Source organism: Pezoporus occidentalis, unplaced genomic scaffold (assembly GCF_034315485.1).
Source record: "Pezoporus occidentalis ecotype Australia unplaced genomic scaffold, CSIRO_AGI_Poc_V1 ctg54, whole genome shotgun sequence".
In the NCBI taxonomy this organism is placed as follows: domain Eukaryota; kingdom Metazoa; phylum Chordata; class Aves; order Psittaciformes; family Psittacidae; genus Pezoporus; species Pezoporus occidentalis.
The window spans coordinates 5,843,798-5,870,751 of record NW_026915877.1 but is presented as its reverse complement, the minus strand read 5'-3'; the positions used below and the strand labels follow the sequence as shown (position 1 = coordinate 5,870,751).

The following is a 26,954-nucleotide window of genomic DNA, read 5'->3' as shown; positions in this document are numbered from 1 at the left end:
CCGAGGCCATCCTCACCAGCTGCCTTCCTGCTGTACCCCTCATTCCTTCCTCCTCGGCCTGCCGCCTTCATCAACGTACCGGCACCTGCGAAGAGGCATGTGTCATACAGCAGTGTAATGCATCTCAGCAGATAAAATGGCTGCAGATGTTACGTGGATCTAGGCCACCGAAGCTGGAAAAGGTTTGGACAAGCGCTGTGGGCGCAGTGAGATAAAGCAACATCCCCGCCGCGGCTGCTCCTGTGCGGGCAATGGCGGAGGCAGCGAGGAGTCTGCTAACGCGGCAATGCTTCCTCCCCCTCCGGCCCTCGAGCCGTGGTGCAGCCCAGGGCAGGGACACCAGCTCTGGCTCCGCTACGCTGAGTAGCCGGGGGTGGGACGGAGGGCTGGGGAGGGTGCTGCGCGTGCGCAGGGCTGTGGCGTGGCGGTGCCGCGGGGGAGTTCCGGGGCGGCTGGCGAGGGGTCCTGCGAGAATTGGCCTCAAAGGGGAGCTCGAGGCAGGCCTGAGAGGCAGCAGTCTTGTGTCCTCTCAGCCTGGGCGGGTTCTGCGGCTGCCCCTGCGGAAGGACCGCCGGGGCCGTCCGCGCAGCTGGGACAGGGCCCACCCGAGCGAAGCGCCGTGAGAGTCCGGGGTGAGGGACCCGCCGATTTCCGGGCTGCGCCTCCGGTGGAGTGGCGTTAGGTGGTGGTAGGGTGTCCGCGACGGTGACAGAAAAAGGGCTGTCAGTAGCGTTGCTGTAGTTTGCTTTTTTTATTTTTATTTGTGAGTGACTGCTGGTGGCTCATGGGTTAGGAGAATGTTGTAATTGCTGAAGAAAGTAATGCTGTAGTGCTGAACCTCCCTCTGGTGGCAGATGTTGCAGGGTCTCTTTGCTCCCTCAGCTAGTTTAAACGATTGAGACCTGAAAACTCACGTTGCTAGGTTTGCTTTTCCACAGGGAAAATCTCGTAACAACGAGGTTAGGGTGCCTTTTCAGCCTCACCTTTCCAGGTGTCAGGGTTTGTCTGACTCGTCTGTTTCTTAAAGGATGTTAGTTTTCCTTCTGCAGATGTTGTTGACATTGCTTAATCTCTTTAATGGTTTTAAAGAGAAAGTAATAAAATTGGGAGAATCCTGAAGCCAAAATAGTACTCAAAGATGTGATCTCTAACTAAACTGGCATGCTGTAAGCTGCCAGACGCTGCCACCTGCCTTAAGGGAACAGTTACTTTGCACTTATAGGTACGTTTGTGACTATGTGTGTATATAAACACGTGTGTGTATGTATGTGTTTATACATATGCATATTTATATGTCCACATATATATGGACATGTGTATGTGTATATTCATATCTAAACCCAAATGTGTGTGTGTATATATATCAAAACACACCTGTTTACGGTTGCATCTTTGAAATTATTGCTCAGAATAAAGCACTTAAATCATAGGCTGCTGTTTTAGGTAAGTTAACTCAGTGTAAATGGTATTACTGCTTTTCTTCAGCATAGCCAACTTTCAGGAGTTGTAGGGTGTGTACTTCCTTATTTTCAGGAAGCTTGACTGATCTGCAGCATAGGGAGGAACTAGTCAGAATGTACCTTTTAAAGGCTTTCCTGGACATCAGTTTTATTCTAAATATATGCAATTGTTTGCTCAGCTGTGCTCTAACAAGCAATGTTAAAAACAATGTTTTTAAAAGGAGTGTATGAAACTGTGAGGTGTAATTCATTGGGATGTATTCCAGCAAGCTCCTGATTAGAATAATTTCCAGAAAGCTTTTTGGTACTGCTTCCTGATTACTTTTTTGGGAGCCTGTGATGACATACAAGTGTACTTTTTTTGAGTTGTAAGTGGGAAGTAAGTACGTGTAAGTGTAGTATAGTATAGTTGCTAAAAATGTTTATACAGAAGTGTGAGATTGTTTTTTCTATATTTTTGGTATAGCCTATGCATTATTCTTGAGTCTAATTGATTTCCAAGTGATTTCTGCTAGAGCAATGGATAACTGAAGACATTTCTTATAATAACGAATTAAAGCGAATAAATAGCGGACATTATCTTTGTTCGCTTCTGCAGGACTCTCCTAATGTTTACGTTTTCCTTAAAATATTCTGAACAGGCACCCCTTTATTTTGTGCTCAGTTACTCTATTTCTGTTATCTTCATTTGCTTCTTTTTAGGTGGCTCAAAAGTTTGTTAGTACAAGACTTACCTTTTTTTCTGTACTACACTCACAACAGTGGGGCCTTATCCTGGTTGCATCCTCTGTGCCCTGTAGCACACAAATGTTAAAGAATAGCAAAGATAAAAATGACATTGCTTCTTGGCAGTACAAGGAAAGCGTTGTGCACACACACAACTGAAATTTTCTCCAGCTGTCAGTTGATGTTTTCTGTCATAATGTTTGTAATCTTCTGCAGTACTCCGATCGGCTCTGTTCCCCCCTGCCCCCTAATCAGTACTTTAGATTCCCATCTCCGTATGTGTCTCTGTCCTGCTGCTTTCTGTCTGTTTCTGGATCATTCTTTTCCCTATGCATAAGAATTAATATTGCTTGTTTTCTTTTTCACTCATTACCACCAAGAAAAAAGAGAAGGCGTAGGTGATTAGGAGGGACCAAAAGCAGTGTCTTTTCAAGTTCCAGTAAAGCAACTGTGGCTCTGTCACTGATCTCTAGACCAGCCGTCTGACTTCCAGTGAGGCACTTCTGCTCCTGACCCTTACTTACACTGAGTGCTCCAAAGCCTGCCTTTTTGCATTGGCTACTATATAAGCAGAGGCACAGCATTGCTGAGAGAGGATCTAAATGTTCTTTTTAATATTTGGGTATTGCAGGGATGAGAAAATAACCTGTCTCTTCCTCCCTCTGACAGGGGTCACACACTTAGTTACCTAACCAGATCTCTCCAGGAAGAGGTATAGCTGGTTGTGATACATATAGTAACTTGTTTTCACAAGAACAGGGAAGATAATAGAAAGGAAGGTGCAGTGGCTCTTTTCCAGCAAATTAGTAGCTGTCACATCCCAAGACTATACCTTACGTTAGCTTTTATTCATTGTTCTTTCTTGCTTCCCATAGCTGTTAGTTCAAAATAACTCTTAGTCTTTTGAAGCAAAGATTAAGTGAAATTGTCTGTAATTTGTGTTTCATTCCTAGCACATGTTTGTGGCCTCCTCCTAGCTGGATATTTAGCAATCTGTTTAATGGGCTTAGGTTTATAGGTATGATGTGACATGTTTCTGCTAATTCCACACTTCACATTTTGTTGATGTGGATTGCTTGGAAATAGATCTGACTTTCAGTTAGAGAAGGATGGTTTGAAAGCAAATACAGAGACACCTCATAACTTTCAGCCTAGATCCAGTAGGAAACCTTATCAGGCTTTTTAAATTTAGATCATATTTAAGAAAAATGTATTGCTTTAATAATTAAGTAATTACTATACTTCTAATAATTGGTATAATAAGGTAGTGACCTTCTACGATGGAGTAACTGGATAAGGGAAGTGGATAAGGGAAGAATTAGCAATGTCTACCTAGATTTTTGTAAGGCCTTTAATAAGGCACCATACAACGTCCTTGTCTCTAAATTAGAGATGGGTTTGATAGATGCACTGTTAGAAAAGTAAGGAGTTGACTGGCTGGCCATGTCCAAAGGGTTGCAGTCAACGGCTTAATGTCCAAATGGAAACCAGTAACAAGGGGTGTCCCTCAAGGGTCCATACATTGACCAGTACTGTTTAATATCTTCATCAGTGCCATTGGCAGTGGTATTGAGGGCACCCTTAGCAAGTGGCCAGATGACAGAGAATATGCGTAGATGAAAATTCAGGTATGACCTGACAATGTGTGCTTGCAGCCAAGAAATCCAGTCATATTCTGGGCTGCATCCAAAGAAGTGTGGCCAGCAGGTTGAGGAAGGTGATTCTGCCCCTCTACTCAGCTCTCGTCTGACCGTGGGTGAAGCACTGCATCCAGGTATGGGAGCCCCACTACAAAAGGTCACGGATCTGTTATAGTGGGTCCAGAGAAGACCACAGCAGTGATCAGAGGGCTGGACCACTTCTGCGAAGAAAGGATGAGAGCATTGTCCTTGTTCAGTCTGGAGAATAGAAGCCTCTGGAGAAAGGCTGATTGCAGCCTTTCAGTATCTAAAGGCAGATCGTAAGAAAGATGGAGAGAGACTTTACCAGGGCCTGTGGTGACAGGGTAAGAGACAATGTTTTTTAACTATAAGATGGTGAACACTGGAACAGAGAAGCTATGGATGCCCCATATCTTGAAGTGTTGGATGGGGCTTTAAGCAACCTGGTCTAGTCGAAAATGTCCCTGCCAGTGTTAGGGAGGTTGGACTAGATGATCTCTAAAGGTCCTGTGAACTCAGACCATTTTAGGATCCTAAGATTCCTGGCGCAACCTTAATTAATGCTTTGACTGTCTTGTACAGTGTCCATTTATTCCACTGTCCTCTAGTACAGATGCAAATATAAGTAAATCTAAACAGTGAACTTCTCAGTGTAAATTAAATAATCAGAATAACTTGTTTTGCTCTTGGTCAAAGATCAAGTAGCCACTACGTCATCTTGCATGTCGTACCACAAAATTGCAGCTTTGTATTAAAATTTTAGATACATTGTTCTAACCAAGTTGTAAACCCCTCATGTCATTGCTGTGATGAATCTTTGACTTAAGTCGAAGGTAAAACAATGCTTAGATGGAAAGTGATCTGGAGAAAACTCCAGGAACAAACTTGCCAACAAAGTTTTCAAGTTGACAAGCACGTATTCTTTATTGCGGCGCCGGGAGACACACGGCATGTTAGGCTCCTCCTAATGTGTGTTCCTGTATTGCTATACAAGCCATCCTTATATAGTCCCTGGGCATACATACATATTCATGAGGCTACGTACGGATTACATTATTTTCCAGAAAGTTCCCTGCATGTGTACAGAATTGTGGTGGTGGTCTCTGAGGGTCATTTACTTCTTCCAACAATCTCCATCACTTCTGGCAGCCTTTGAAGCACGCGCAGTAGATGCTTATACCAGCTTAATTGGTTGTTTAGCACCACAGACATAATGATCTTCCTGTCCTCCTACTTATCAGTTCGCTTAACTGTAGCCCATCCTGGACACCTGCCATTCCCAGATACTCCTTATCCTTGCATCCTGTTCTTCTAGACTGTTTTTCGTAAAACTATGTCAACTATAGCTATTTATCTTGTACAAGAATTTTCAGTGTGCTCTCCAGCTGTACTCTTATTTTTTTTTCTATGTATCGTGCACCTCAGTAATTTTCCATTGCTACTGTTACAAAGCCATCAAACTTAACATTACTTAAAACTAATTCTAAAGGCTTATATATTCCATTTTGTGATTTTGTACCCCCCCTTGTTTCAAAAGTCTGCCTCTGCAAATGAATTTGTGTTTTGTTTTTTTTTCCTGGAGAATGTGTGTTCTTAAGGTAGCATGTTTCACTGCTGAAATAAGAGAACTAAGTCTAACTGTTAAACTTTTTTCCAGGTATTTTTGTTGAAAGTAGATAAAATGGCAACATTAATACATACTTTAACAGATCATAGTGATGATATCAACTACTGTGCCTTCTCATCATCGTGCTTGGCTACTTGTTCCTTGGACAAAACAATTCGCGTGTATTCTTTAAACAACTTTACTGAGCTTCCATACTCACCTTTAAAAGGTCATACATATGCTGTCCACTGCTGCTGCTTCTCTCCATCGGGACACATTTTAGCTTCATGTTCAACTGATGGCACTACCATGATTTGGGACACTCAGGATGGTCGGATGCTGGCAGTGCTGGAGCAGCCCAGCAGCAGTCCTGTTAGAGTCTGCCGATTTTCTCCTGACTCCACCTATCTGGTGTCGGGGGCAGCAGATGGGAGTGTAGTTCTTTGGAATGTGCAGTCATTGAAACTCTACAGGTGAGTACCAAATATTTCTTTGACAGCCTTGTTTACGATGACAGGGATATATAATTTATGTAGTATTATGCTCTGTGTACAGGCTTGCAACTCACACCACTGATTGATATCACGAAGAAACAGGAATAAGATTTGGAAGACCAAAAGATTATCCATAGGAGAGGGAGATGTGCCGAGTCTCTCTGATTTTTATTTATTTTTTATTTATTATTTTTTTAAGTTCATGGAAGTGTTTTTCTTGGTTCAATAAGAAATGAGGATGCATTGCATACTGCATGTATTTTGTCAACAAACTGTAATATGTAATATACAGTTAGTCAATGGAGCCTGACTGTGCTGTGTGCCTTTGTATTGCATTATACACAGTGATTTTTAATTAACGTTTCACACTGGTTTCCAAGAAATACTTGAAACAAAGCAGATGAGCATTATTAGTGATATTGCACAGTTAAAAGGTATGAACCTTAAGGTGATCTTCAAAGTCGTCTTCTACATCTCTGCATTTCAGTAAAATCTTCAGGTCAGTTGTAATCTGTACTTAGGCAAGACATTATTTAGGTTTTATGCAGCAATTACACAACATCTCTCTGAAGTTAGGTAAGAAGTTAATAATTTGAGGGAATTGGTAGGATGTTTCACTCAGGATGAGGGAGCCTCCATTTCAGAAAGCCAGACTTACTTGGTTTTGGTAATCCCTTCACACATGTTACTACTTTTGTAGCCTCTCTCCCTTTGCCTTCCTCTCAGTGATTCAAATGGGAATTATAAAATTTTTCAAAATTAATGAGTATAGTTACCTGAAATCATGTAAATCTGGAAACCTGTCCGTAAACAGAATTTTAATCGTTTTTTGCCACCTTGGCAAAAAATACCATTGAAATGGTTGCTTTGTTTTTAGAGAATAAATGGCCTAAGGGTTTATCTATTTTAAGGTGTTACTAGTGATGACATTCTTTTTTTATTCAGAATACTTATAACTAACAGGAAAAACACCAGAAATATTTAAAAGTAATTTCTTACAAATATATGCTGCCTAAATCCTGAATTTCCTCCTAGTTGAATGGTGGGTGTATAACGACTATGTAGTAACTATATTGTTTTAAGCACAAATTATTCTATATTGGTGTTACCACTGTAAAGCAACAAGGAAGAACTTGAACATTCCAGTCCTGTCTTGTCCCCTTCACTTATAAAAGTTCATTTCAAAGTGTTAACACACCAGGAGTAGTCAGCTTAACTTTAATTGTATATATTCTGGGATGTGTATATATGTTTTCAGGTGATGATTATTTTTATTCTTGCTGTAATTTTTAGTTGCAGATAAAGTACACCTGTCCCATTTTCTTAAAGCTGAGATCAGTATTACTTAGAAATTATCATGGTACTTAAAAATCATGTCAGAGGCTTTTAGTTAACCAGCTAATTTCATTCTGTGGTCCTCTGTTTCATTTACAACAGTACATTGTGTTCATGCTAAAAATGAGAATGCCTTTTACAACAGTGTTATGCTACTTGCCTGAATATACAGGTGGTAATTACTACAAAGGTGTTCACTTACTCCTCATCAGCTCAGCTGCTGCAATTGACTGTTCAAATCATGAAGTCAGACAGCTATTTAAATCTCTATGGTGGATATGAACACCATGAAAGCAAGTTAGTTTATGGGTATTTCTTAAAGTGTTCTCTGTTTCCTGTTCAGTAGTTAGGATACTGGTATCTGGCCTGGAAGTCTTAAATGCATACTCTGAACATGTATAGTACTATGCATTTTACTGTTTCATTTTCAGAGTAGACTGCAGCTTTTTGTGTGAAAGAAGGAAAGTTTTAAAAGCTGCAGGAAGGAAAAGAATTGTACATATAAAACTGGGAAGCACCATAGTGTATTTTGTAGTGCTCTTCATGATAAAATCAAAGGAGTCAATCCTTTTTTTGAAGGTCCTGGGTCTGGTTAGAGAGACCTGTGTAAAAGTAGTCCAGAATTAACCCTGTATCATAACTCAGAAAAGTCTTATGCTCAGCTGTAGTTTATCATATGGGTTACTAGGTGTTCTGTTTTGTCTTTAAAAACAGAATAGAGAAGTTATGGGAGTCTGTGTATATGTAAATCTGTGTTAGGGTAGTTGTGTGTTTATTTTGACTTTTAAAATTTATCCTGCCCACAGAACTTTAACAGTGCATTGTGCCTTTCAAGTGGTGAGCCCATGCAGATTGTCTATAGTTCGATGATTATTTTATCATTCAGTTAAAGTTACTGCCCTGGGGTGTCATCTCACATTTTTCCTCCTGCAGTCAAAAAGCTGGTCCTACTTTCTGCAGTGTGCTTATTTGCGTATTTTGCATCTCTTTCCACAGTCTTGAGTTCCTCTCCCTTCTGTTGCCACATTCCAAAGTGCAAAACTCAAAACAGTTTGGCTTATTGTATCAGATTACATTTTAGAGATCGCTTCTTCCAAACATTACTTACTCTAAATTCAAAGTCAGTGTGCTCTTGCTTTTCAGATCTGGGAATGTTAAAGATGGTTCTTTGGTGGCCTGTGCGTTTTCTCCTAATGGAAATTTCTTTGTCACTGGATCATCATGTGGTGATTTAACCATTTGGGATGACAAAATGAGATGCCTGTGTAATGAGAAAGCACATGATCTTGGAGTTACCTGCTGTGATATTTCTTCACAGCCAGTTTCAGGTTAGTTAATTGACTCTTTAGGGAAGGAATATGGAAAAAAAAAATAAAATTTCTCTCTAGCTCTTGTTTTCATACTCTTTTTGTCATCAGTGCTCAACATAGAAATGGCATTGGGTAGAGCTGATGTTTTAGAACATTCAGAATATTCTTAAGTAAAAGTTGTGGTCAGGTTGATGACAAGGAATGTAGTAGGTCAGTAAACAAGGTGATCAGCATGCTCATGACAGCTTTCAGTAGCAAATTATCCTGTCAGGGTTCTAGAAGGTGTTTGGGCAGTGTCTGTAAGTGAAGCCGATCTCCCAAGTGAAGCCGATCTCCCAAGGCTGACGAGGGTGTTAGAAAATGCAGTGCTTGATTACCATTCCCATTTTACTCTTTCAGACTTTGGTTCCCCCAGGAGCAGGGCTGGGTTAAAGCGGTGCAGAAAACTGTAAATCTATTAAGCAAATGCTTGAGCTGTGGGATGTGAATATAGGAGACTTTTCCTGCACCTGACTTTCTCAGTTGGAGGAACTTAGGGGAGCAGCAAGCCCAGAATCTAGTGTATCCCACTAAGGTGTACTGTGCAAATATCCTACAGCTGATTTAGCTGATCTGTAGAAATTGCATTTCAGTTTTGTCATTATGTGCTTCTTCACAGCTGTGATTAAGCAAGATATTACTTTTCTTCTTTTGCGAATGAAATCTGATATTCTTGTATGTATTTGAGTATTGAGATCAAAAACATAGGGCATTCATGGTGTAGGCCTTTCTCAGGGTCACATTGCGTAATATGTTCAGTTTTCATTCATTTTATATTTGTAAGGCTTTCTGTGGAACTAAAGTACCTAGAACCTAGATTTCTCTACATGCCAAAAAACGTATACTGAAAATTGCATATTTAAATTTCCTCTGGGGGAAAGCTTTGCATTTGTGTCTACAGACTTTTAAATTTGTTTGGTATAAACCTGGTGGGCAGCTCAGGCCAGGCAGCTGCTCGCTCACTCTCTCCCAGTGGGATGGGGAGAGAATTGAAGGGCAAAGGGAAACTTCTGCACAAACAGTAAGAACTTCTATTTGAAATATCATGGTAGAAGTTAATTTACATGAAAGTGTCATAACTGAATATCTAAATATTGGAAAATCTGAAATACTTATTAGAGTCTGAAAGGTTGAAAGGTTCATTTGTGTAGTTCTGTCAGGTAAAAGCAATTGATAAAGAGTCAGAAAATCACATATTCATCTGCTTTTGGTGGAGGTTGGGAGATTGAGCAGAAACCTCATCGTCAGATTTAGGAAGTAATGCTGTGACTTGACAGCCTTGTCGGTATACTTTCGAGCTTTCCAAATCTACTATGGAGACAAGGTGGTTTCTGTAAAGATAATGTAGGCTTCTCTTTCAGAGTACATGAGCTGCTCTTTCAAAGGTACCAGAAATTATAAGTGACAGCTACTGCAGAAAGCAGAAGTGGGGAAAAGTATTAGAAAGATGAGCAAATAGAATGTGAACGTGTACTTCAGTACAGAGAATTAGTGGCTGACAATACCAAAGCGGTCAATCGACTGAAAGGTGTAGGGACAGCACTGAATTAATCAGTCACAATAGAAATGGGTATAATCTGTAAATGTCACCTCCAGATCTTTCTTGGTGGAAATGCTGCTGGAAAAATTCCATCATGAACTAAGACCTGCATCTGAGGGCAAAGAAACATGTTGAAGCTGAACCACATCAGAGTGTAATTTCCAGTGCTCCCTTTCCTGTTGAGATTATTCTCTTGGTTTAAAAAATATGTTACCAAGTTTTCAACCTTCTGCCAAGATAGAGAGAAATAGGCAAGAAAGCAAGTATTTCCTACACTGTGGTTTTGTTTTCTTCTGTATTTTAGGTGACTTATGATCATTCCTGATTTTATTTAAGACATATGTTACTAGAAGTCAATAGTTTTCATTTTTGTGTTTTGCTGTTTAATGACCAAAGGATTCATTCCAAATGGAATTATTGGCACATTACAAAATCCACACAAGTACAAGTAAAGATGTTTTTAGATTGAGATTCTCTTTACCTACTTAATTCAGAGCAAAATTAGAATCAGAGTTTCTAACTGGTTCTTTGTGCTTTAGACTGTAACAGAGGATTCACCTACCTTTAAAGTGGATTCAGTCACAGTTGCATAGAAGTTTATTGCATCTGGAGCAGTTCTAATGCTGTGTGTGCTTTCCTATTCGTCAGCAAAGTTGTGTTTTCCTCCTGAATAAGTAAACCTTAGTGAAATTACCTGTTTTCAGAGTACACATGAGCTGTGATACTGGTCAAAAACTGGCAGATCTTGCTAAAATTTTCTTGTGTAGTCCTCCTCCAAGTTGCCCAAAGAGCTGTGCATGTACAGCACTGTAATAACCCTTTTAGCAGGTTAGTAACTTGTAAAATAACATCAAAGTCTGTGCATTGTAAGAGGATTCATACATAGTTCCATGTTTGGAACATAGTTCATACATAGTTTGGAACTTTTCATACATAGTTCCATTCATCCATAGTTCCATAAGAGGAACAGACAAGGTCCCAAGTGACATGTTCTTAGTTACCAAGAAATGTGTTTTTACAACACAGCTAACGTGTGCTACTCATCAGTCTGTAAGACATGAATCTTACAGTGTAAAATCCTAGCAAAATGATGCACTTTGATGCTTTAACAGATTTCAGTCTTAAGATCTTTAAGTCTTAAGATCTGCCACAGTTGTAACTTTGTTTCTGTGAACAAACAGGTCTGTGTATACTAACTTATTGTGATGACCATATCAAATTAAAATATACTCTATGTGGTGGAAAAATGAGAGAAATCTCAGGTTATTTTGTAAGACACTTGACAAAAATATTTTGTCAATTCTAGTAACTACAGAGATGGAAAGATGAGCCCTTAAAATGTTTGTTATGTTTTTCTGATTTCTGACTGTAATCCTGGTGATTCTTACAGGAATTCTAAGACCTTGGTACTGGCAGAGGTAATGCCGCTGAAGTATTTTCACAGTGACTTGTGACAGGCTGCTATGCCGGCTCCATGGAGTAGAAGAGCAGATTTAAATTGATGCAGGACTTAGGAATAAAAAAAAATAATTGATAATGGGCTGAAACAACGCATTTAGAAGATGGAAGTGGAAGATGATAATTCAGAAATATTCATTCCCTCCGTGAATAAGGAGGGAAAAGCTATTACTGTTGTATTTTGTCTTTAATTCCTTCAGTGTTTCTTGAGTGGTAGGCTGGACTGCAACATGACTTAATTTATAAAAATGAAAAGTTGAACCTCTAAAATTAGAAAATATCCTGTCAGATGTTCTCAAATTTTGTACATGCATATGTGGTTAAGTTTGGGAACTACTGAATGGTGGAAGAAGTTGATATAACCATACAATTTAGGTTAAAAGACTATATTGGTGCACTTAGTAGATAAATCCAGCATTTGCCATCAGCCCAGTTCTCGTCCTTATGTACTTGCTCAGGAAACAGTGTAACAATGACACCTATTTCTTACTTTTAAATGGTTTTAGAACTTCTGCAATTCTTTTAATTAGCACTTCTTAAAAGTAGTAGTGAGATTAAGGAAATCTACCAAATTCCAGTGTAAGAATGCTGATACAGTTTACTGATATGCTCTTATTTTCAGTGCTTTTGAGTCCTATTAATATATTTGAATTTTATCAGATGGTGAACACGGATTCAGATACTTCCAGATGGCTTCATGTGGTCAAGATAATCAGATCAAACTCTGGCTTATTTTGGTTGCAGATTTCCTAGGTGTGTATACTGATTTGTAAGTTTGGTTTGTTTTGGTTTTTTTTTTTTAATATTTCAACATCTTAATTGGATTTGGAGCCAAACTAACCACAAGTTAAAGTTGTATTTTAATTGTTTAGCAGGAGAGCAGCTAAGGCATGCATCAGTTTGTGACATTTGGCCTTCTAGATTTTACTTAGTGATCTGTTTATCAATAATTGCAAAAGTAAAGGTTTCAAAAAAAATCTCCTAATTCTCTCAAACGTAATGTTGTGATAAACATTTGGTTTTAATTAGCATTTTGGTCTTTTGAGAACCAGTAACATTTTTACTGTGACCTTTAAGCAGGTTGGTAGGTTGAAACCTCTTAATCTCTCAGGCCAGGGAGAAGTTTCCTTTCATCTCTTAGTACATCTTGGCTCTTGAACAAGAGCTGGAGAAATGAAAACAGTGTTGGCTCCTGCTAAAACTGCAGTGTAGATGTGTGACACATACATAGAGACGAGGCAGATGGCCAAAACCATCTTGAGTGTGTATTTTTTAATAATCTGTTTCATACATAAAACTGTAAGGATGAATATATGTGTACACATTTAATTCTCTAAGCCACTGGTAAGACATGCTAAGACTACAAAGTGAGGAAGTCAGAGATGTTACAATTATGTTGTCTCTGTGATCTTTTATCCCCTTTTCTATAGGCAGTATGTCACAAAGTTAGGTCTTTGCAGCTTTATGCTTCTAAAAGCAGCTTCCCTTACACCTTTTCAAATGTGTCCATATGCAATAATTTACTTTTTGTATTTTTAGGTGTTGAATTAAAATATAAATGCACATTGAATGGACATTCTGCCCCAGTTCTGGCTTGTGCATTTTCTCATGATGGGCAGATGTTAGTTTCAGGGTAAGCAGTATCTTTTACTTGTTTAAATTTCATGCAGATGACTATCCAGGTTCATGCTTCAGTAGTGTAAAACAGAATAGAGTTGGAGATTTCAAAATATATTTCCAATAATTAAGGAATAGTTTTGTAACCTCCAGAATTATTGAAGTGTTTTCTCAGTTGGTCTGTGTCTCGTGAGTGGTTGAGTTTGAAATCTAGCTCTGTTCTCTTGAATATTGTAATGATATTCATGATTTCCTGGTTTTGGGGCATTTATGCGGCCTTTTGGGTGGATACTCTAGCATATATTTAAAACATAAATCTACATTGCAATCTTACCATCTCTTTGGGACACCGTTTAGGATTTCCTTCTCACATACTTTCATGAACTTTCTAGAAAGTTAAATACCTGGAGAATTTTGTCTTTGATGGATTTGGTTGAAATTAAATATTTCTTCACCTATCCGCATCAATAGTATGGCAACATAAGCCTTTTTTTTCTGTAAAAACTACATGACTGAGGTAACTGTAGACCTGTGGTTTTGATGTTGGCCCTGGACAGAATAATGGTTAAGACCCAAATTAACCATGATTGCTCAGTTAGAGACTAATATTATTACTACTAGTCTTTGTTAGAGGGTGACAGGGGAGTTGCCAGTGTCATTGTGAGGTCACTGTTATGTTTGAAAGACCCAGGAGGGTAGGAGTGATGGGAAGATTCCTGATGACTGGAAAGATGCAAATGTCACACTTCCCCTAAGGGCAAGGTAGAGGATCTGGCAATCTACAGGCCAGTCAGCCTAACTCCAGCCTCTGGGAAGGTTATGGAACAAATCCTGTTTCCCAGCACATTGTATCTGGGGAAAGCAGCAGGAATTGAACACGTCAAACAGCCTGACCAGTGTGCCTGCTGTGGTGAGAAAGCTATATGTGAACAAGGGGAGAGCAGCATGCATTTTATACCTCAGCTTTAGCAAGGCTTTTGACATGATCTTCCAGTGTAGTCTTACAGCCAGATGAGGGAGAATAGAGATCAGAAAACTGGATTGTAAGTTGTGTGGAAAAATAATTGGACTGTCAGGCTCAAGTAGTTGTTGGTGATCAGCAGCACGAAGATGAACTGTCAGCTTGTTACTACTGGCTTTCCTCAGGGATCAAGCGATTGAAAGAGGAAATTATAAATTGGGTAGGTATAATAATTTATGATTTTATGAATATTAATGACTGTATACTTTTATTCTGCATTTCTCATGAAAAGTGCTTAATCACTTCTAAACTGTCTAAATGGCAACTGGAAATAACCAAAAACTGATTCAACTCAAGTTTTTAACTAAGACTTTCTAAACTGAAATGGAAAGAACTCACGTGTTGCAAAGGTAAAAGGAAAGAAGAGTGCAGTAACCAGCAAATAAACTTAAAACCCCAGAAACAACAGCTTGCTTTGATGTTTTGCTTTTGCATTCTTTTCAAGGGAGTATTTCTCAGAATTTAAAGGTCATTGCGAATGTTTATGATCTAGAGTTATTTTATTTTGCATTTAGATGGATTATTGTTCTTGCTTATATTGTCATAAGTGAAATGTCTTATCCATAAAGTCTTTCAGAAACACTGCTGTCATGGTGAATAACTATGCAATTTATATTTAATGAAATCTTTTATGTTTTGATTGCATTGCACCACTTTATGTATTGCACTGCATTGCTTACTCTAGCTTGCTTTGCAAGTGAAATGGTTTCAAAAATAATTAGAAGTGCTGAGAGCAGGTTGTGGATAGCCAGATTCTGTGCATCTGCTTTACAGATACTGCGCATCTGCTTTACAGATATTGCTTGCAAAGGTATAAGAAGCTATGGTACAGACAGGGGAGCAGTGGAGTGGGGGCCAGTTTGCATAAGCACTGTGCAAATCCTGTACATCAGAAATTCTCATGGAAGTGCAGAGCTTTCGTATTTACTGTTTTTTACATTATGCTGGAGGTACAGTTCATCAGTGGTGGTGTTTGAAGGTGGGCATGGGTGGAGAGGATTTGGATATCCAAGGTTTCCATAAAGGGGAGTTAAGAAATCTGTTTGCTCTTATTTTGTTTGTGGAAAAGGTTTTCTCTTCCTCCTCTTACTTAAAAATTGGTTCCTTTTTCCTCTCTGCATCATTGTAATGTCACTGTGTTGGTTTGTTTGTTTTTTTTAAGGTCTGTGGACAAGTGTGTCATAATGTATGAAACTGTAAGTATAGCATACTGCAAGATCATTCACTGGATTCTTGTCTTTACATTATTAGCACTGCTTCTTCAGTGTCTTATCAGCATAAAGAAATACTAAAGACTAGAAACTATATAGACCCAAAATATTTACTGTGCATTTGAGGGGAGTGGGAAAGGAGCTTAAGGAAAAATGCCTTTTGAGAATTGATCAGTCTTTCTCACTTTTTATTTACAGTTCTTTGAGGGCTTTGTTATTTGATTTCTCTATGGCAGAGTATTATTCAGTACTCTACTGGATTCCATACTTGTGTGTTATTTTCATGTTGAAGTTGAGGATTTTTTGTGATCCTAACTTCATCTTAGCTTCCAAAGCAAGAAAGACTGTAGCTTTGAACATAAAATCAGGAATGGTGGTCATATAAATTCTTTAGTTGATTATATATAAAGTGCACATAAACAATAATAAATCAAGAAAAAAATTATGTTAAATACCATGGCTTTAAAGCATATTGTTTAGGCATTTTCTATAATACAGTTATTACATACTTCATTGGGTCACCTCTAGGTGGTATTTACCTTTGGTACTTTAAGTATTTAGTACTTAAATATTTTGGTATTAAAAATAATAATTTTGCTGAAAACAGAGGATGAACAAATTTTAAGCTTCTCCAGCTTGCTCTGCGCATAATGCTGTACTGATGAGTTTTTTCAATTATAGTTAAAGTTTTTCATCCAAATCGCTAATTTGATACAGTCCCAATAAACACTGGTGGGAGGAGAGATTTCAGTCTAAAATAGGGCATCTTCCCCATGATGGATGGCTCAGAAAACTGGAATGCTGACCAGTCAATTAGTGTTTCAGAATAACTTTGCTCGTCACCTTTCCAGTCATCTTCATGTTTCCAATAATTTTTCCAAGCATCTTTTCATAAGAAGGAACTTCTTTCAAATCGTAAGTAAAGCTGGATTCAGAAATTTGGGGTTTAGTAGCATCTAGTGGACAAATAGGGGAAGCGCAGGGGTGATTTATGACTGGCCCAACTGAAGGATTGTAGCATGAAGTCTATTTGAATTTTAGTTACCTCTTCACTTTTGGTTCATTTCTAATCGTAGATTTGTAGAGAAAATGTTTTTATCCACATGAGCAGCCAGCCAATATGGATGGAAATAATTCAGTTGGTACTTCTGGCATTGGTATGCTGAAAGTCTCATGTTGCCTGATTGTTAAAGGATAGCAGTGCTCCCAGGAATTGCACGGGGGGCTTCAAGCAGGAGATTGAAATTGCATTTTGGATGCTGCTGCTTATAGCTTTGGCAAGGTTGTGCAGCTTCTCTGAAGGTAACTTCTGTTATCTTCCAAGAAGCAATATTATTCCTTATTTTGAAAGAAAATGTACAAATGAATAAACATTCTTTTTATTCTTCAAGATTTAAAATCACAAATGTTTTTTTACAGAGTACTGGCAATACCCTTTATACTTTGTCTCAGCATACCAGGTAAGAATTCGTATGAGTATTCTCTTTTACTGTTAATAAAAGAAATTTGGTTCTTTCCTTTTGAATTTTCACACATTTATTTTTATTTGTAGATATGTTACAACTTGTGCTTTTGCACCAGATAGTCACTTACTTGCCACAGGTTCCATGGATAAAACTGTGAACATATGGCAGTTTGACCTTAAGCAACCCTGTGCAGGTTAGTGTGAAGTATTTGTAATCAGTTCTTTAAATTTAAAGCACGATATTGGTGACTGCCTTCTGAAGATGCAAAAAACCCCATCTTTTCTCACATGCAGTTAATGTGTAATCTCAGGATTATGTGCACATTATGTATCTTTCTCTGAATTGATCTTACCGGTGTCCTACAGTGGTATTATCTTTTTGATCTTTTTTTTTTTTCTGGTTTTGGTGGTGGTTTTTTGGTTTTTTTTTGGTGTGTGTGCTTTTTGTGTTGTTTTTTTTTTATTATTATTTTGTGGGTTTGGGGTTTATTACTTTTAGAAAAGATGTACTAGAGTATTTGAGTAATCTGCAGTATCTTCTTTTCTGATATTCACCATTTCTTACTCTTTGGACAGCATTTAAGAGATGAACATTATTCCCAGAGTGCTGAAAGATTTTTTGGACAAGTATCATTGACAATGAGTTAAAGGGAAAATACGCTAATTGCAAGCATAACTGTCAAAAAGAAATACTGCTTACCAGTTGTTACAGGTGAAAATATCAGGATAATGAATGTTAAAATATATATCAGCACCTAAAGTATGTAGAACAAGGGTACCTAGACCTTTGTCCAAAGCACAGGATTAAGTGTGGATGTTTGTCTGCTTTTCTAAAGAGGCGTGAAAGTTGGGTTTAGTGTCTGCTGATGCTTTCGTCTTCTAGGTTCAATTCAAATTTGGTGGAAATGTGGGCATCTGAGAAGTTAAATTCCTCTAAATTTTGAAAATTGATAGCTAAAAGACAAACCCAAATTAATGTTTCTCCCTAACAGTGTGTCTAAAGGCATTACCTTTAGGAATGTATAGTACTGCAAACACTTGAAAAACAGTGTTCATTACTGCCGTTGATCCTAGAACTGGTTTTTTTTTTTCTCATTCTTGGTTTTTGGGGGGCTGTGGGAGCTGTGGAATGGTGGTGTTTGGGTTTCTTTTTAACTACCTTATCTTTCCTTCCCAAAGGAAATACCATAGAAAATGCATCTAAGGTGGCTGTTGAGGACTGGTCAGAGGATGATGTTTCGGCCTGGCTTTGTGCACAAGACTTAGCAGACTTTGTTGGGCTTTTCAAAGTAAATAACATTGATGGCAAGGAACTACTGAATCTTACCAAAGAAAGTCTGATTAATGAATTAAAAATTGGTAAGAGTACAGGAATGCAAATAGCTTTAAATCTTTAGTGTATGTGTGAAATGTTAGAATGAAATGTTGGTTTTCCTATCAGTTTGTGGAATTGCCATGTCTATAATACCATGTGGTCAACTATCTAGAATTTAGCAGTGAAATTCTGAAGTGTTCTGTAACCATAATGGAAGAACACAAGATGTGTTTTAAGTTTTACTTCTTTTGGAGATGAAGCATTTGATGCTGACATTTAGTAAGGATTGAGCAAAGCTTGTCTGGCTTAGACAGAATTCTAGAAATCAACAGACATGCTGGGAATCTTTCAGGCATTGTCATCCACAAAAGGCACTTGACTTTATCAGTTTCTGCAAGCATTTGCTTTAACATTAGAGTAACTTAAACTGTGTTGCAGCAGTCACCAGCTGGGGATAATAAAATAATGCTGACTAGAAGGTCATTTGAGAATTGAATTCAATGTGACCAGTGATGAGAACTGAGCTACTGAATATAGCATGCTCTATGGGGAAAAAAAATCAACAAAAACATGTATTGCCTGATAGATTTGTAATGATGCTATCAAGAGCAGTTCAACCTCAAATAAGAAAATAAAATCTGAGTTGTGGGAGCTCATCGTAAGGCAGGCTATAAGATGCAAAGGACGGATGTGGCTTTAGGCAGAGCATATCTAGAATATGGGCTGATTATGGGAAGCTGTTGCTTTATGACTCTTTCATATGCTATAAAAGGATGCAGTGAGGATTGATTCTACAAATGAGCTGAAGTATCTTCAGTATATTTTTTCCTATTACCAAGTAAAACGCTCACTGCTCAGTCTCTGTTCTCAAGACTTCGGTCTTTTGCCATGCTTTTCTTCAGTAGGTGCTTTAACACCCATTGTAAGATTATAGGATAGAGTTGGATTTTCACAAGTATCAGGTAGCTGTAAGTTCTGACTGAAATTACTTACTGTCTTAATAAACATAAGCAACTTCACAAATACGAACCAACATATATGCAATGTGAAGCAATCAGTTCCACTCTCATAGAATCCTAAAATGGGCTGGGTTGGAAAGGACCTTAAAGCTAATCCAGTTCCAACCCCCCTGCCATGATCAGTGACACCTTCCACTAGACCAGGTTGCTCAAATCCCTGTCCAGCCTGGCCTTGAACACTGCCTGGGATGGGGCAGCCACAGCTTCTCTGGGCGCAGCCTGTGCCAGGGCCTCACCACCCTCACAATGAAGAACAGCTCCCTAATATCTAATCTAAATCTTCCCTCTTTCAACTTTAAGCCATTCTCCCCTGTTCTGTCACTACCTGCCCTTGTAAAAAGCCCCTCTTCAGCTTTCTTGTAATCCCCTCCTTAGGGTACTGTAAGCCTGCTGTAAGGTCTTGTCCTCAGAACCTTCTCTTCTCCAGGCTGCACAACTCCAGCTCTCAGCCTGTCTCCATAGGAGAGTGCTTCAGCCCCCAACCATTATTGTGGCCTCCTCTGGACTTCCTCCAACAGTTCCACATTCTTCTTATGCTGGGGGCCCCAGAACTGGGTGCAGTACTGCAGGTGGGGTCTCATGAGAGTGGAGTAAACAAGGAGAGTCACCTCCTTCAAGTTGGTTAATTAATGGTTATATGAAAGGTGTTTTTAAAGACAAATAATGAAATATACTGGCCAAAGGCACCAAATCATTCAGATCAATCAGTTCTGAAGTGATAAATGCTTGTGATCCTGCTTCTACATATCGTTCTACAACTATAATTGGCACAGAATAGAAATTACAGCCTGATATATTTGAGTTGAAGAATTGCTCTCTATCTGCCATGGCTCAAGCGTTTACAAAATAGGCAGGAACATACTATCTGCCTGAAAATTACATGCTTTTTGGTGTTATTTAAATTGCAGTTTAACTAAATTTTGAATGACCATGTCCTTTCTCTCCTTGATAACCTGTTTTCTTTGCTCAAAAAATCCAGCATTTACCAGTTCCATAAGATCTTGCCAAAGAGCTCTTGAGTTTTTTTATAGTCTTTGCAAAGGGAGGTTTCTGTGTTTGTTTTTTTTTCTTTAGACCATTTTACTTCATGAATGATAGGAGAGTTTTTTCTTCTGTTATTTTACTAGCTCCTTATTTCTTGTTGTGTTAAGTCTCTGCTCCAGTTCCAATTTGCTTTTAATAACACGTGTATCCTCATGCCTTTGAAGCTATTTAATCTAAGAGAAATCAGTCAGCAACTGGTTCACATAACATTTCGTTAGTTGCTTTGATTGTTTTTGACAGCTTTTTGAAAGAATGCTGCATTACCATGCAAACGGAATTAGCTTCTTTCCAACCTAGTTGTCATATAATATAAATACCACTGCATTAAACTCTGGAAGATGTTGCGCAAAAGTAAAGTGACAGTTATATACATTCTGGCTGAAAAGCTGGTGTACATGCAACAAAGTTCAGGATTCCCAATTCTGAACAAGCCCAGTGACACATTGCAATTCTGTGATGCAGCTGCGTCAGGAAAAAAAAGGAATCCGTATGCTCTTCTAATTCAGAATAGAAGGTGGAAGTAACATTGTTCCATGCCTGTCTACTCTTTTTCCTATCAGGCTAACTGCATGTGTTAATGTAAGGTGATTCTTGACTTCATTGTGTTTGTAGAGTGAGGGCAGGAGTTGAGATCTGGTCCAATTTTTGGAAAACCACACCTTCAGTTTAGGGGTTAGTGACATACAAAGTATTTTGTACTGTAATATCACAAATAGTAACGAAGTTGGAGGCATTCCAAATACTTTCCCTTCTTGTGCAGCACATTGAGCAGGTTTCTTTTTATGTTACTCTATCCTAATTTGGGTTAGGTATGTAAAGGGGACAGATTATTTTAAAGACACTTCAACACTTCCTCACTTACTACAGTGTGTCCCTAACATAAGCCAAGGATAAGTACACATAAACTGAATTTTGAAATCTCTGATCAGGCTGATTTTTCTTCTGTTCATCAGCAATGTGCTATCAAAATGTGGGGGCTTTATCTCCCTCTCTTGGTTTTAAGATTTTACTCTCTGTACATACAAAAAGTATGAGTATGTTCTTTCCTGTTTCACAGCTTTATGAAGAAATGCTGGGTCTGAGAATGAGCTTGAAACCAACGTTTTGGAGCAGAATGTGAATCACTTGTGGTTTCCCATGCCTTACATGTATTCTGAAGTAGGAGTAAACGACAGGGGAATCGCTCTATATCAGTTAAACAGAAAATTGCACGTGCTTTGACTATACCAACAAAATCTTAAGTGTTCTTTTATAACTAGTTTTCAAAAGATAATGTGTTATGGGTAATTCTTTAATCCCTGACTAGAGAATCAAGCAGGAGGTAGTTAACTGAGCTGCAAATGGGATGCAATAATCTTTAATCTGTTTGCATGAGAGGAATTTAGGAAAGTTGCCCACGTGATGAAGACTGCAGAAGGTGCCCTCAAAATCCAGTCATAACTACAGAATTAGTTGGTTCCTTTTTTACCTTTTATGGTAAAAATATGCTTATTTGTTCTTGGTTCCAAACTGGTTCCAAACTGATCTTACAGATTTTTACAAAACTGCCATGCAGACTTTTCCTAAGAATAAGCCTGAACTTTTATTGTATTTCAGCACTGTATTTCAATCCCTACATTGTTTTTATCTTTACATATTTCATAATACTTCCTAAGAAACATAGGTTGATTTATTTTCTTTTGCGTGTACTTTTCTTACTGTGACATCTTTTGTCTTCGCTGATTACAGTGACTTGCATATCAGTGTGACTGAGTTTATCCCGTTGCACACACTGCTTGAGGCAGCTGATCAATTGCTGTAAATTGCAGTAAAGCTGGGAGTACTGATGTGTTAAGACCAGCCCACTTGGCAGTCTGCAGGCAGAGTAGAGCAGTTGGTTGGAAGACTGTTGTATCAACTCTTTATTTTAGTACTGAAGACGGAAAATTAACCAGAGTAGGAACTAGTATTTAACACCACTAGCAGGGAAGTTGTGACACATCACATCTGCAGGTTTCTTGGCATAAAACAGTTCTGAAAAGGAGGAATGTTTTATGCTGCTGCAAGATGAAGATTGCTGGTCTCTGGGATGCATTTCCAGTCTTGACAGGTTAAGATCATAATGTGACAGTTACAGAACTATAAAATTGCTTTTCTCACTGTCAGGTTTCTTTTTTCTCTTCCACTCACAATTAGGTCGGAAAAAACAGCTGCTATCTCAAACATGGGCACAGCTCTTTTTTTTTCAGATTTCCTTACCCTTCTAACAGTGAATCCATTGAAATACCTAATTCAGAGAAAAGGCTGTTGTGTGGTACCATGCTAAAGGCCTTACAGGAGTCCAGGCAGGTGCTATCCGTAGTTCTTCCCTTACTTGCCAACAGAGTCATAGAAGGCCACTGGATTAGCCAGGTGTGATTTGCACTTTGTGACATAAATATGACCCTGTGCCACGCTGCAGGGCAAAACTGGTCCAAGGCTGATGAGTTCTCACACCAGTGGTTTGGTGGTAGGTCGTCTTCTATTTGATGGGTGTTGGTTGTGCACTACTATACTTTCATACTGTTGTGTATATAGTCCAGTTTCAAGGGAGAAATACTGCTGCCTTCCGCCCCATCTCAGTTTTGCTTACAGTTTAGCTTTGCATATACAGCAGTGTGTGTGATTCTGTTATGCATCCACTAAAATGCAGTTCTGCCTGGGAGCCAGATTTTTGCTGTGATGTTTCACTTGCATTCACTTTGCTGTTTGTTTCCATTAGCGCACAGACTTATCTTGAGCCAACAGGAGTGACCTTCTGTAGCTGAGCTGTTTGTAGTGGTGGACAGGGGTGTCTGCAGACTTTCCTGTATTAGGTTGGGGTGGTGAGATGGAGCGCGGTTTCGTGTAGCACAACTGCCGGTTATTTCAAGAGCTCTTTGCCTTACATGTCTGTGTTGTCCACTTCATGTACCAATAACTTTCCAGAGTCTCTAGGCTTGCGCAGGAAAGTCCTCCAGAAAATTGAAGAACTGAGGATGAAAACAATTTCTGTTCCCATTACAATCCCTGATGAGTTCTTATGTCCTATAACAAGGGAGCTTATGAAGGATCCTGTCATTGCAGCAGGTATGTCTTTAAACGACGTTGGGTAAAGATAGGTCTGGGAACACAAAAATGGGCATATCTATCTTGCCAGTTTTAGAAAAACTATTGTAAATAGCTGTTGCAACAAAAAAAAAACCCTGTGGTAAATGTTTAATTTGCAGTATTAGATTTTTCATATGGTGAGAAACACTGTATCAGGCAATTTGCTCCATGGCAGCTCTACTGAGGAGGTTGTACAATGTTTTTTTTTAATGTGATGTCCTCTATGTGCCTTTGTGATTGGGCTTGGAATTCTGTTTCAGAATTGTCTTGGTAAGTGCAAAGTGTAATTGTGCACATGGGGGTGGGGGTGTAGAAGTGAAAACCAGGCTCGTACTACTTGTAGTACACTATGTATATGGCACTTCAACGTTTGTACAGAATGAGATTTACTTAAATTCATCGGGACCTTGGAGCTGAGAGATGCAAAGAGCAGAACATGTTCTGTAGTCAAGCACTGTATGCAGAAGCAGTGTTGTATAGCTCTGACCTTGGGGGGGGTGGTATGATGATCAAAAGACCAGTACATGTTTTTGATGCTCTGTAAGCAGTGGCTGACTTCATACTGTTTTGAGGTTTCAGGCCAGACTTTTGAGATCTAAAACATTAAAGGTATGAAAACATTTGCTAACTGCTGGAGTGATAAGCACTGCAATTAACAGTGCTTGACCTCTTAAGCAGTAGCAGTAAGAAAAAGGACAGACTTGAGTATCTTTTATTTAATATAATTTTGAGGTAAGGATACATAGTTTTAGAGCAGGACGGGTTTGTTGAAAAGCTGTAAATCTTTGCCAGACACTATTCCAATGTGTATTAGAAAATCAAATAGGCATTTTGAAGGGAAACTGTTGACATTTTAAAGTGAAATGTTCAGAGTGTCTGATCAATTCTAGTATTTACTAAATAGTGCCTGCATGTCATTCAGCATTCATGTCAGCAGTATGATTCCTATCTCGAGACATGGGATTCCTCTGCTTTTCTGAACCCAGGATGGGCACAGCTGGGAGTGCCACACTGGTTTTATGGAAGTTGATGAATAACAACAGAAATGCCAGCAATTGCAGCGGAAGGGTTGGTTTGTGGCAGGACAAGTGAGGTACAGATATTCACTATCTGGCTACTTCACTGAGAAGTAAATAGTGGCCCAGCACTGTAGAACTGAAGCACCTGTATGAACGCAGCTGGCTTTAAGCTGTAGGCAGTTTTGCAGCTTGAAATTGAAGTTAGATGTCTTTGCCTCTGTGCTGTGTAAAATTTAAGGAAAGTAAATAAAAAGGTAGAATGCCACACTGCATGTTTCTGTCACTCAGGTGACCAGCACAGGTAAGAAAGATTTTTTCCCCATGTTAAGTGTCTCATATTCAATAAAAGAGAAGGAAGTAAGAGCGTGGCGCTGTTGTTGGCGGCAGGGTGGAGGACACAGGTTTGTGATTCATCAGAGGTGTTTCTGCGCAAGCCTGTCTGTAGTTGTCTGTTCTTTACTAACAAACAGCTGCTTCTGTGTGGCTTGAAGGGCTGAAGTCCTGAAAGTGTGCAGGTGCTGAGGGCCGAGTGCCCAGCTCGGTGGCCAGCTGTGTGCAGCTGCATTCAGTGCTGAGTACTGCACAGGAGCAGTACAGATGCATTAGATGGATGTTAGTGAGCTTTCACCTCACATCACAGAGCATTTAAATGTAAAAAGGCTGAACACATGCATGATGTAACTTGGTGCTTTGCACTCAAGGTCAGCTTTCAGTGTCTTTTTGCTTACTATAAAGGGTTCCTGAAGGGAAAATTACTCTTTGAAAGTTACTCAAGAACTTCAGTTCTAGCTAAATGGAAAATGGAAATGTTTGTTTAAATTGTGATCAAAATCTAACAACAGTTTTATTAGCCCAAGGCATACATTTCAACACCAATATGCATTTTTGGTAAAGCACAGTTTTATTTCAGGGTGTTTCCCTCCCTCCCTCCCCCTCTTACGGACTCTTTTTCTAAACAGAGGCTGGTTTTATTTCCAGCTCTGTTTCATGTGCAGTAATTGTTCAGTTCCCTTTCTCTTTCCTCTCCCCTTGTCCCTAACTAGCAGACACAAAGCTGGTGATACATTTTTGTAGGTACTGGGGCAGGGGGAGAACATCACTTTCAACTGCTTGATGAGGCTTGACAGTGTCTGGGGTGGTGGCTTCAGCATCACTTAGAACTAACGAGCAGATTTTTCTTCTTCAAAAGGAACTTTTTTTCAGAGGAGCTGAGCAAACCCTAGTGTTACAAACACTGACTGGCAGTGCAGGTTTCTGGCTACTTCACCTCACTATTCCAGTGCTTCTCACTTACACATGCATGGCTACAGGCACAGGACCCTTTGCAGGCAGCTCTGATGATATTTTTATAGCCTTGCAATGAACTTTATCCATACCATCTATAATTCCTTAACTACATCTAAGGACACAAGAAGCCTTTATGTAATTGCACTGTTTACCACTTGCTTACCTTAGTCACAAATACATGCATGTGCATGACTGAATTCCATGATCTTGTCAGAGCCACTCCCTTGGGTGGTAAAGGGGCAGTTTAGCAATTGTGGATGGCAGATTTGCCTCTGCTACCCACAGAGGGGCAAAATGCCAGGGCAGCCCAAATCACCATAGCAGCAAAACATCAGTGTTCCAATTCAGAAAAGGGAGTTGACATTTTGTGTGTCCTTGTTGCCCCCACCCCATACTCACAGCCAGACCTGGCTCTTTGGAGGAAGGTTCAGGCCCAGCTACAAGTATCTCTCACATATACATACACTGCTTTAGAGGCATCTGTGAGCTGACAGAGCTGTAACTGGCTGATAAATTTGCAGTGCCTTCTCAAAGAGCTTGTACTTGTTAGATTGCCAAAAACAGTGTCATTTAAAAAGTTGAATCAGATTTTGATCTTAATACTGCTGTATAAAGTTTTATTGTAATACATTTAACTATGTAATTTGAAGCAAATATGGGCTATCGTAAAGCTTTCACAAACCATGTAATATTTCTGTATCTTAATTCTGTTTGGAAATACTGATTCCCTTACACCCCTTTTAAATTTAAATAGTGAAAATCTGTGCCATGTGACAGTGCCCAAGCATCTGTAATACCAGCTTTTGATTATGGTTTCTTTGTAGATGGCTATTCCTATGAAAAGGAAGCAATAGAAAACTGGATCAACAGTAAGAGACGATCTAGTCCCATGACAAATCTTCCTCTCCCCTCTCCTATGCTTACACCAAACAGGACACTAAAAATGGCAATCAGCCGCTGGCTGGAGACTCAGCAGAAACATGTGTAAACCACCAAGTTCTGAAGTCATTTGTTCAAATCAGTTGAAATGAAACTGTATGCAGCTAAAAGAAAAAACTGCATCAGAAACAAGGGGGGGGGGGGGGGGGGGATGGTGTTTCTTTTCTCAGCAGTGGCTGACATTCAAATGTTTGTTAGAAGGAAAATCTTCACTGTTGGAAGCTCCCAGAAAATGACTGAAAATCTGTTACTGATAATTTCATTTGGTGGTACTTCTGGT

General features: G+C 39.1%; 1 protein-coding gene across 3 annotated transcripts; it reads left to right on the top strand.

Annotated features, from left to right (window-relative positions):
- The first annotated feature begins 528 nt into the window (after positions 1–528).
- WDSUB1 (WD repeat, sterile alpha motif and U-box domain containing 1) lies at positions 529–26,814 on the top strand. Of its 3 annotated transcripts, XM_062637866.1 has the most exons (12): positions 617–632; positions 2,856–3,023; positions 5,505–5,926; positions 8,426–8,610; positions 12,290–12,382; positions 13,169–13,262; positions 15,430–15,463; positions 16,898–16,938; positions 17,031–17,137; positions 18,123–18,302; positions 23,268–23,408; positions 26,560–26,814. In XM_062637866.1, the coding sequence occupies exons 3-12, from the start codon at positions 5,529–5,531 to the stop codon at positions 26,721–26,723; spliced, it is 1,437 nt and encodes a 478-aa protein (XP_062493850.1). In that variant the 5' UTR covers positions 617–632; positions 2,856–3,023; positions 5,505–5,528; the 3' UTR covers positions 26,724–26,814. The 3 variants fall into 3 exon arrangements, with proteins under 3 accessions (XP_062493851.1, XP_062493850.1, XP_062493852.1); XM_062637867.1 differs by lacking the exon at positions 2,856–3,023 and having other exon boundaries at positions 529–632; XM_062637868.1 differs by lacking the exons at positions 617–632; positions 2,856–3,023 and adding an exon at positions 787–999.
- The last annotated feature ends 140 nt before the right edge of the window (positions 26,815–26,954 follow it).

Coding starts and splice junctions, on each gene's coding strand:
- WDSUB1 (XM_062637867.1), top strand. CDS start 5,529: ATGGCAACATTAATACATACTTTAACAGATCATAGTGATGATATCAAC. Junction 5,927..8,425: donor CAGTCATTGAAACTCTACAG/GTGAGTACCAAA, acceptor CTTGCTTTTCAG/ATCTGGGAATGTTAAAGATG. Junction 13,263..15,429: donor GGGCAGATGTTAGTTTCAGG/GTAAGCAGTATC, acceptor GTTTTTTTTAAG/GTCTGTGGACAAGTGTGTCA.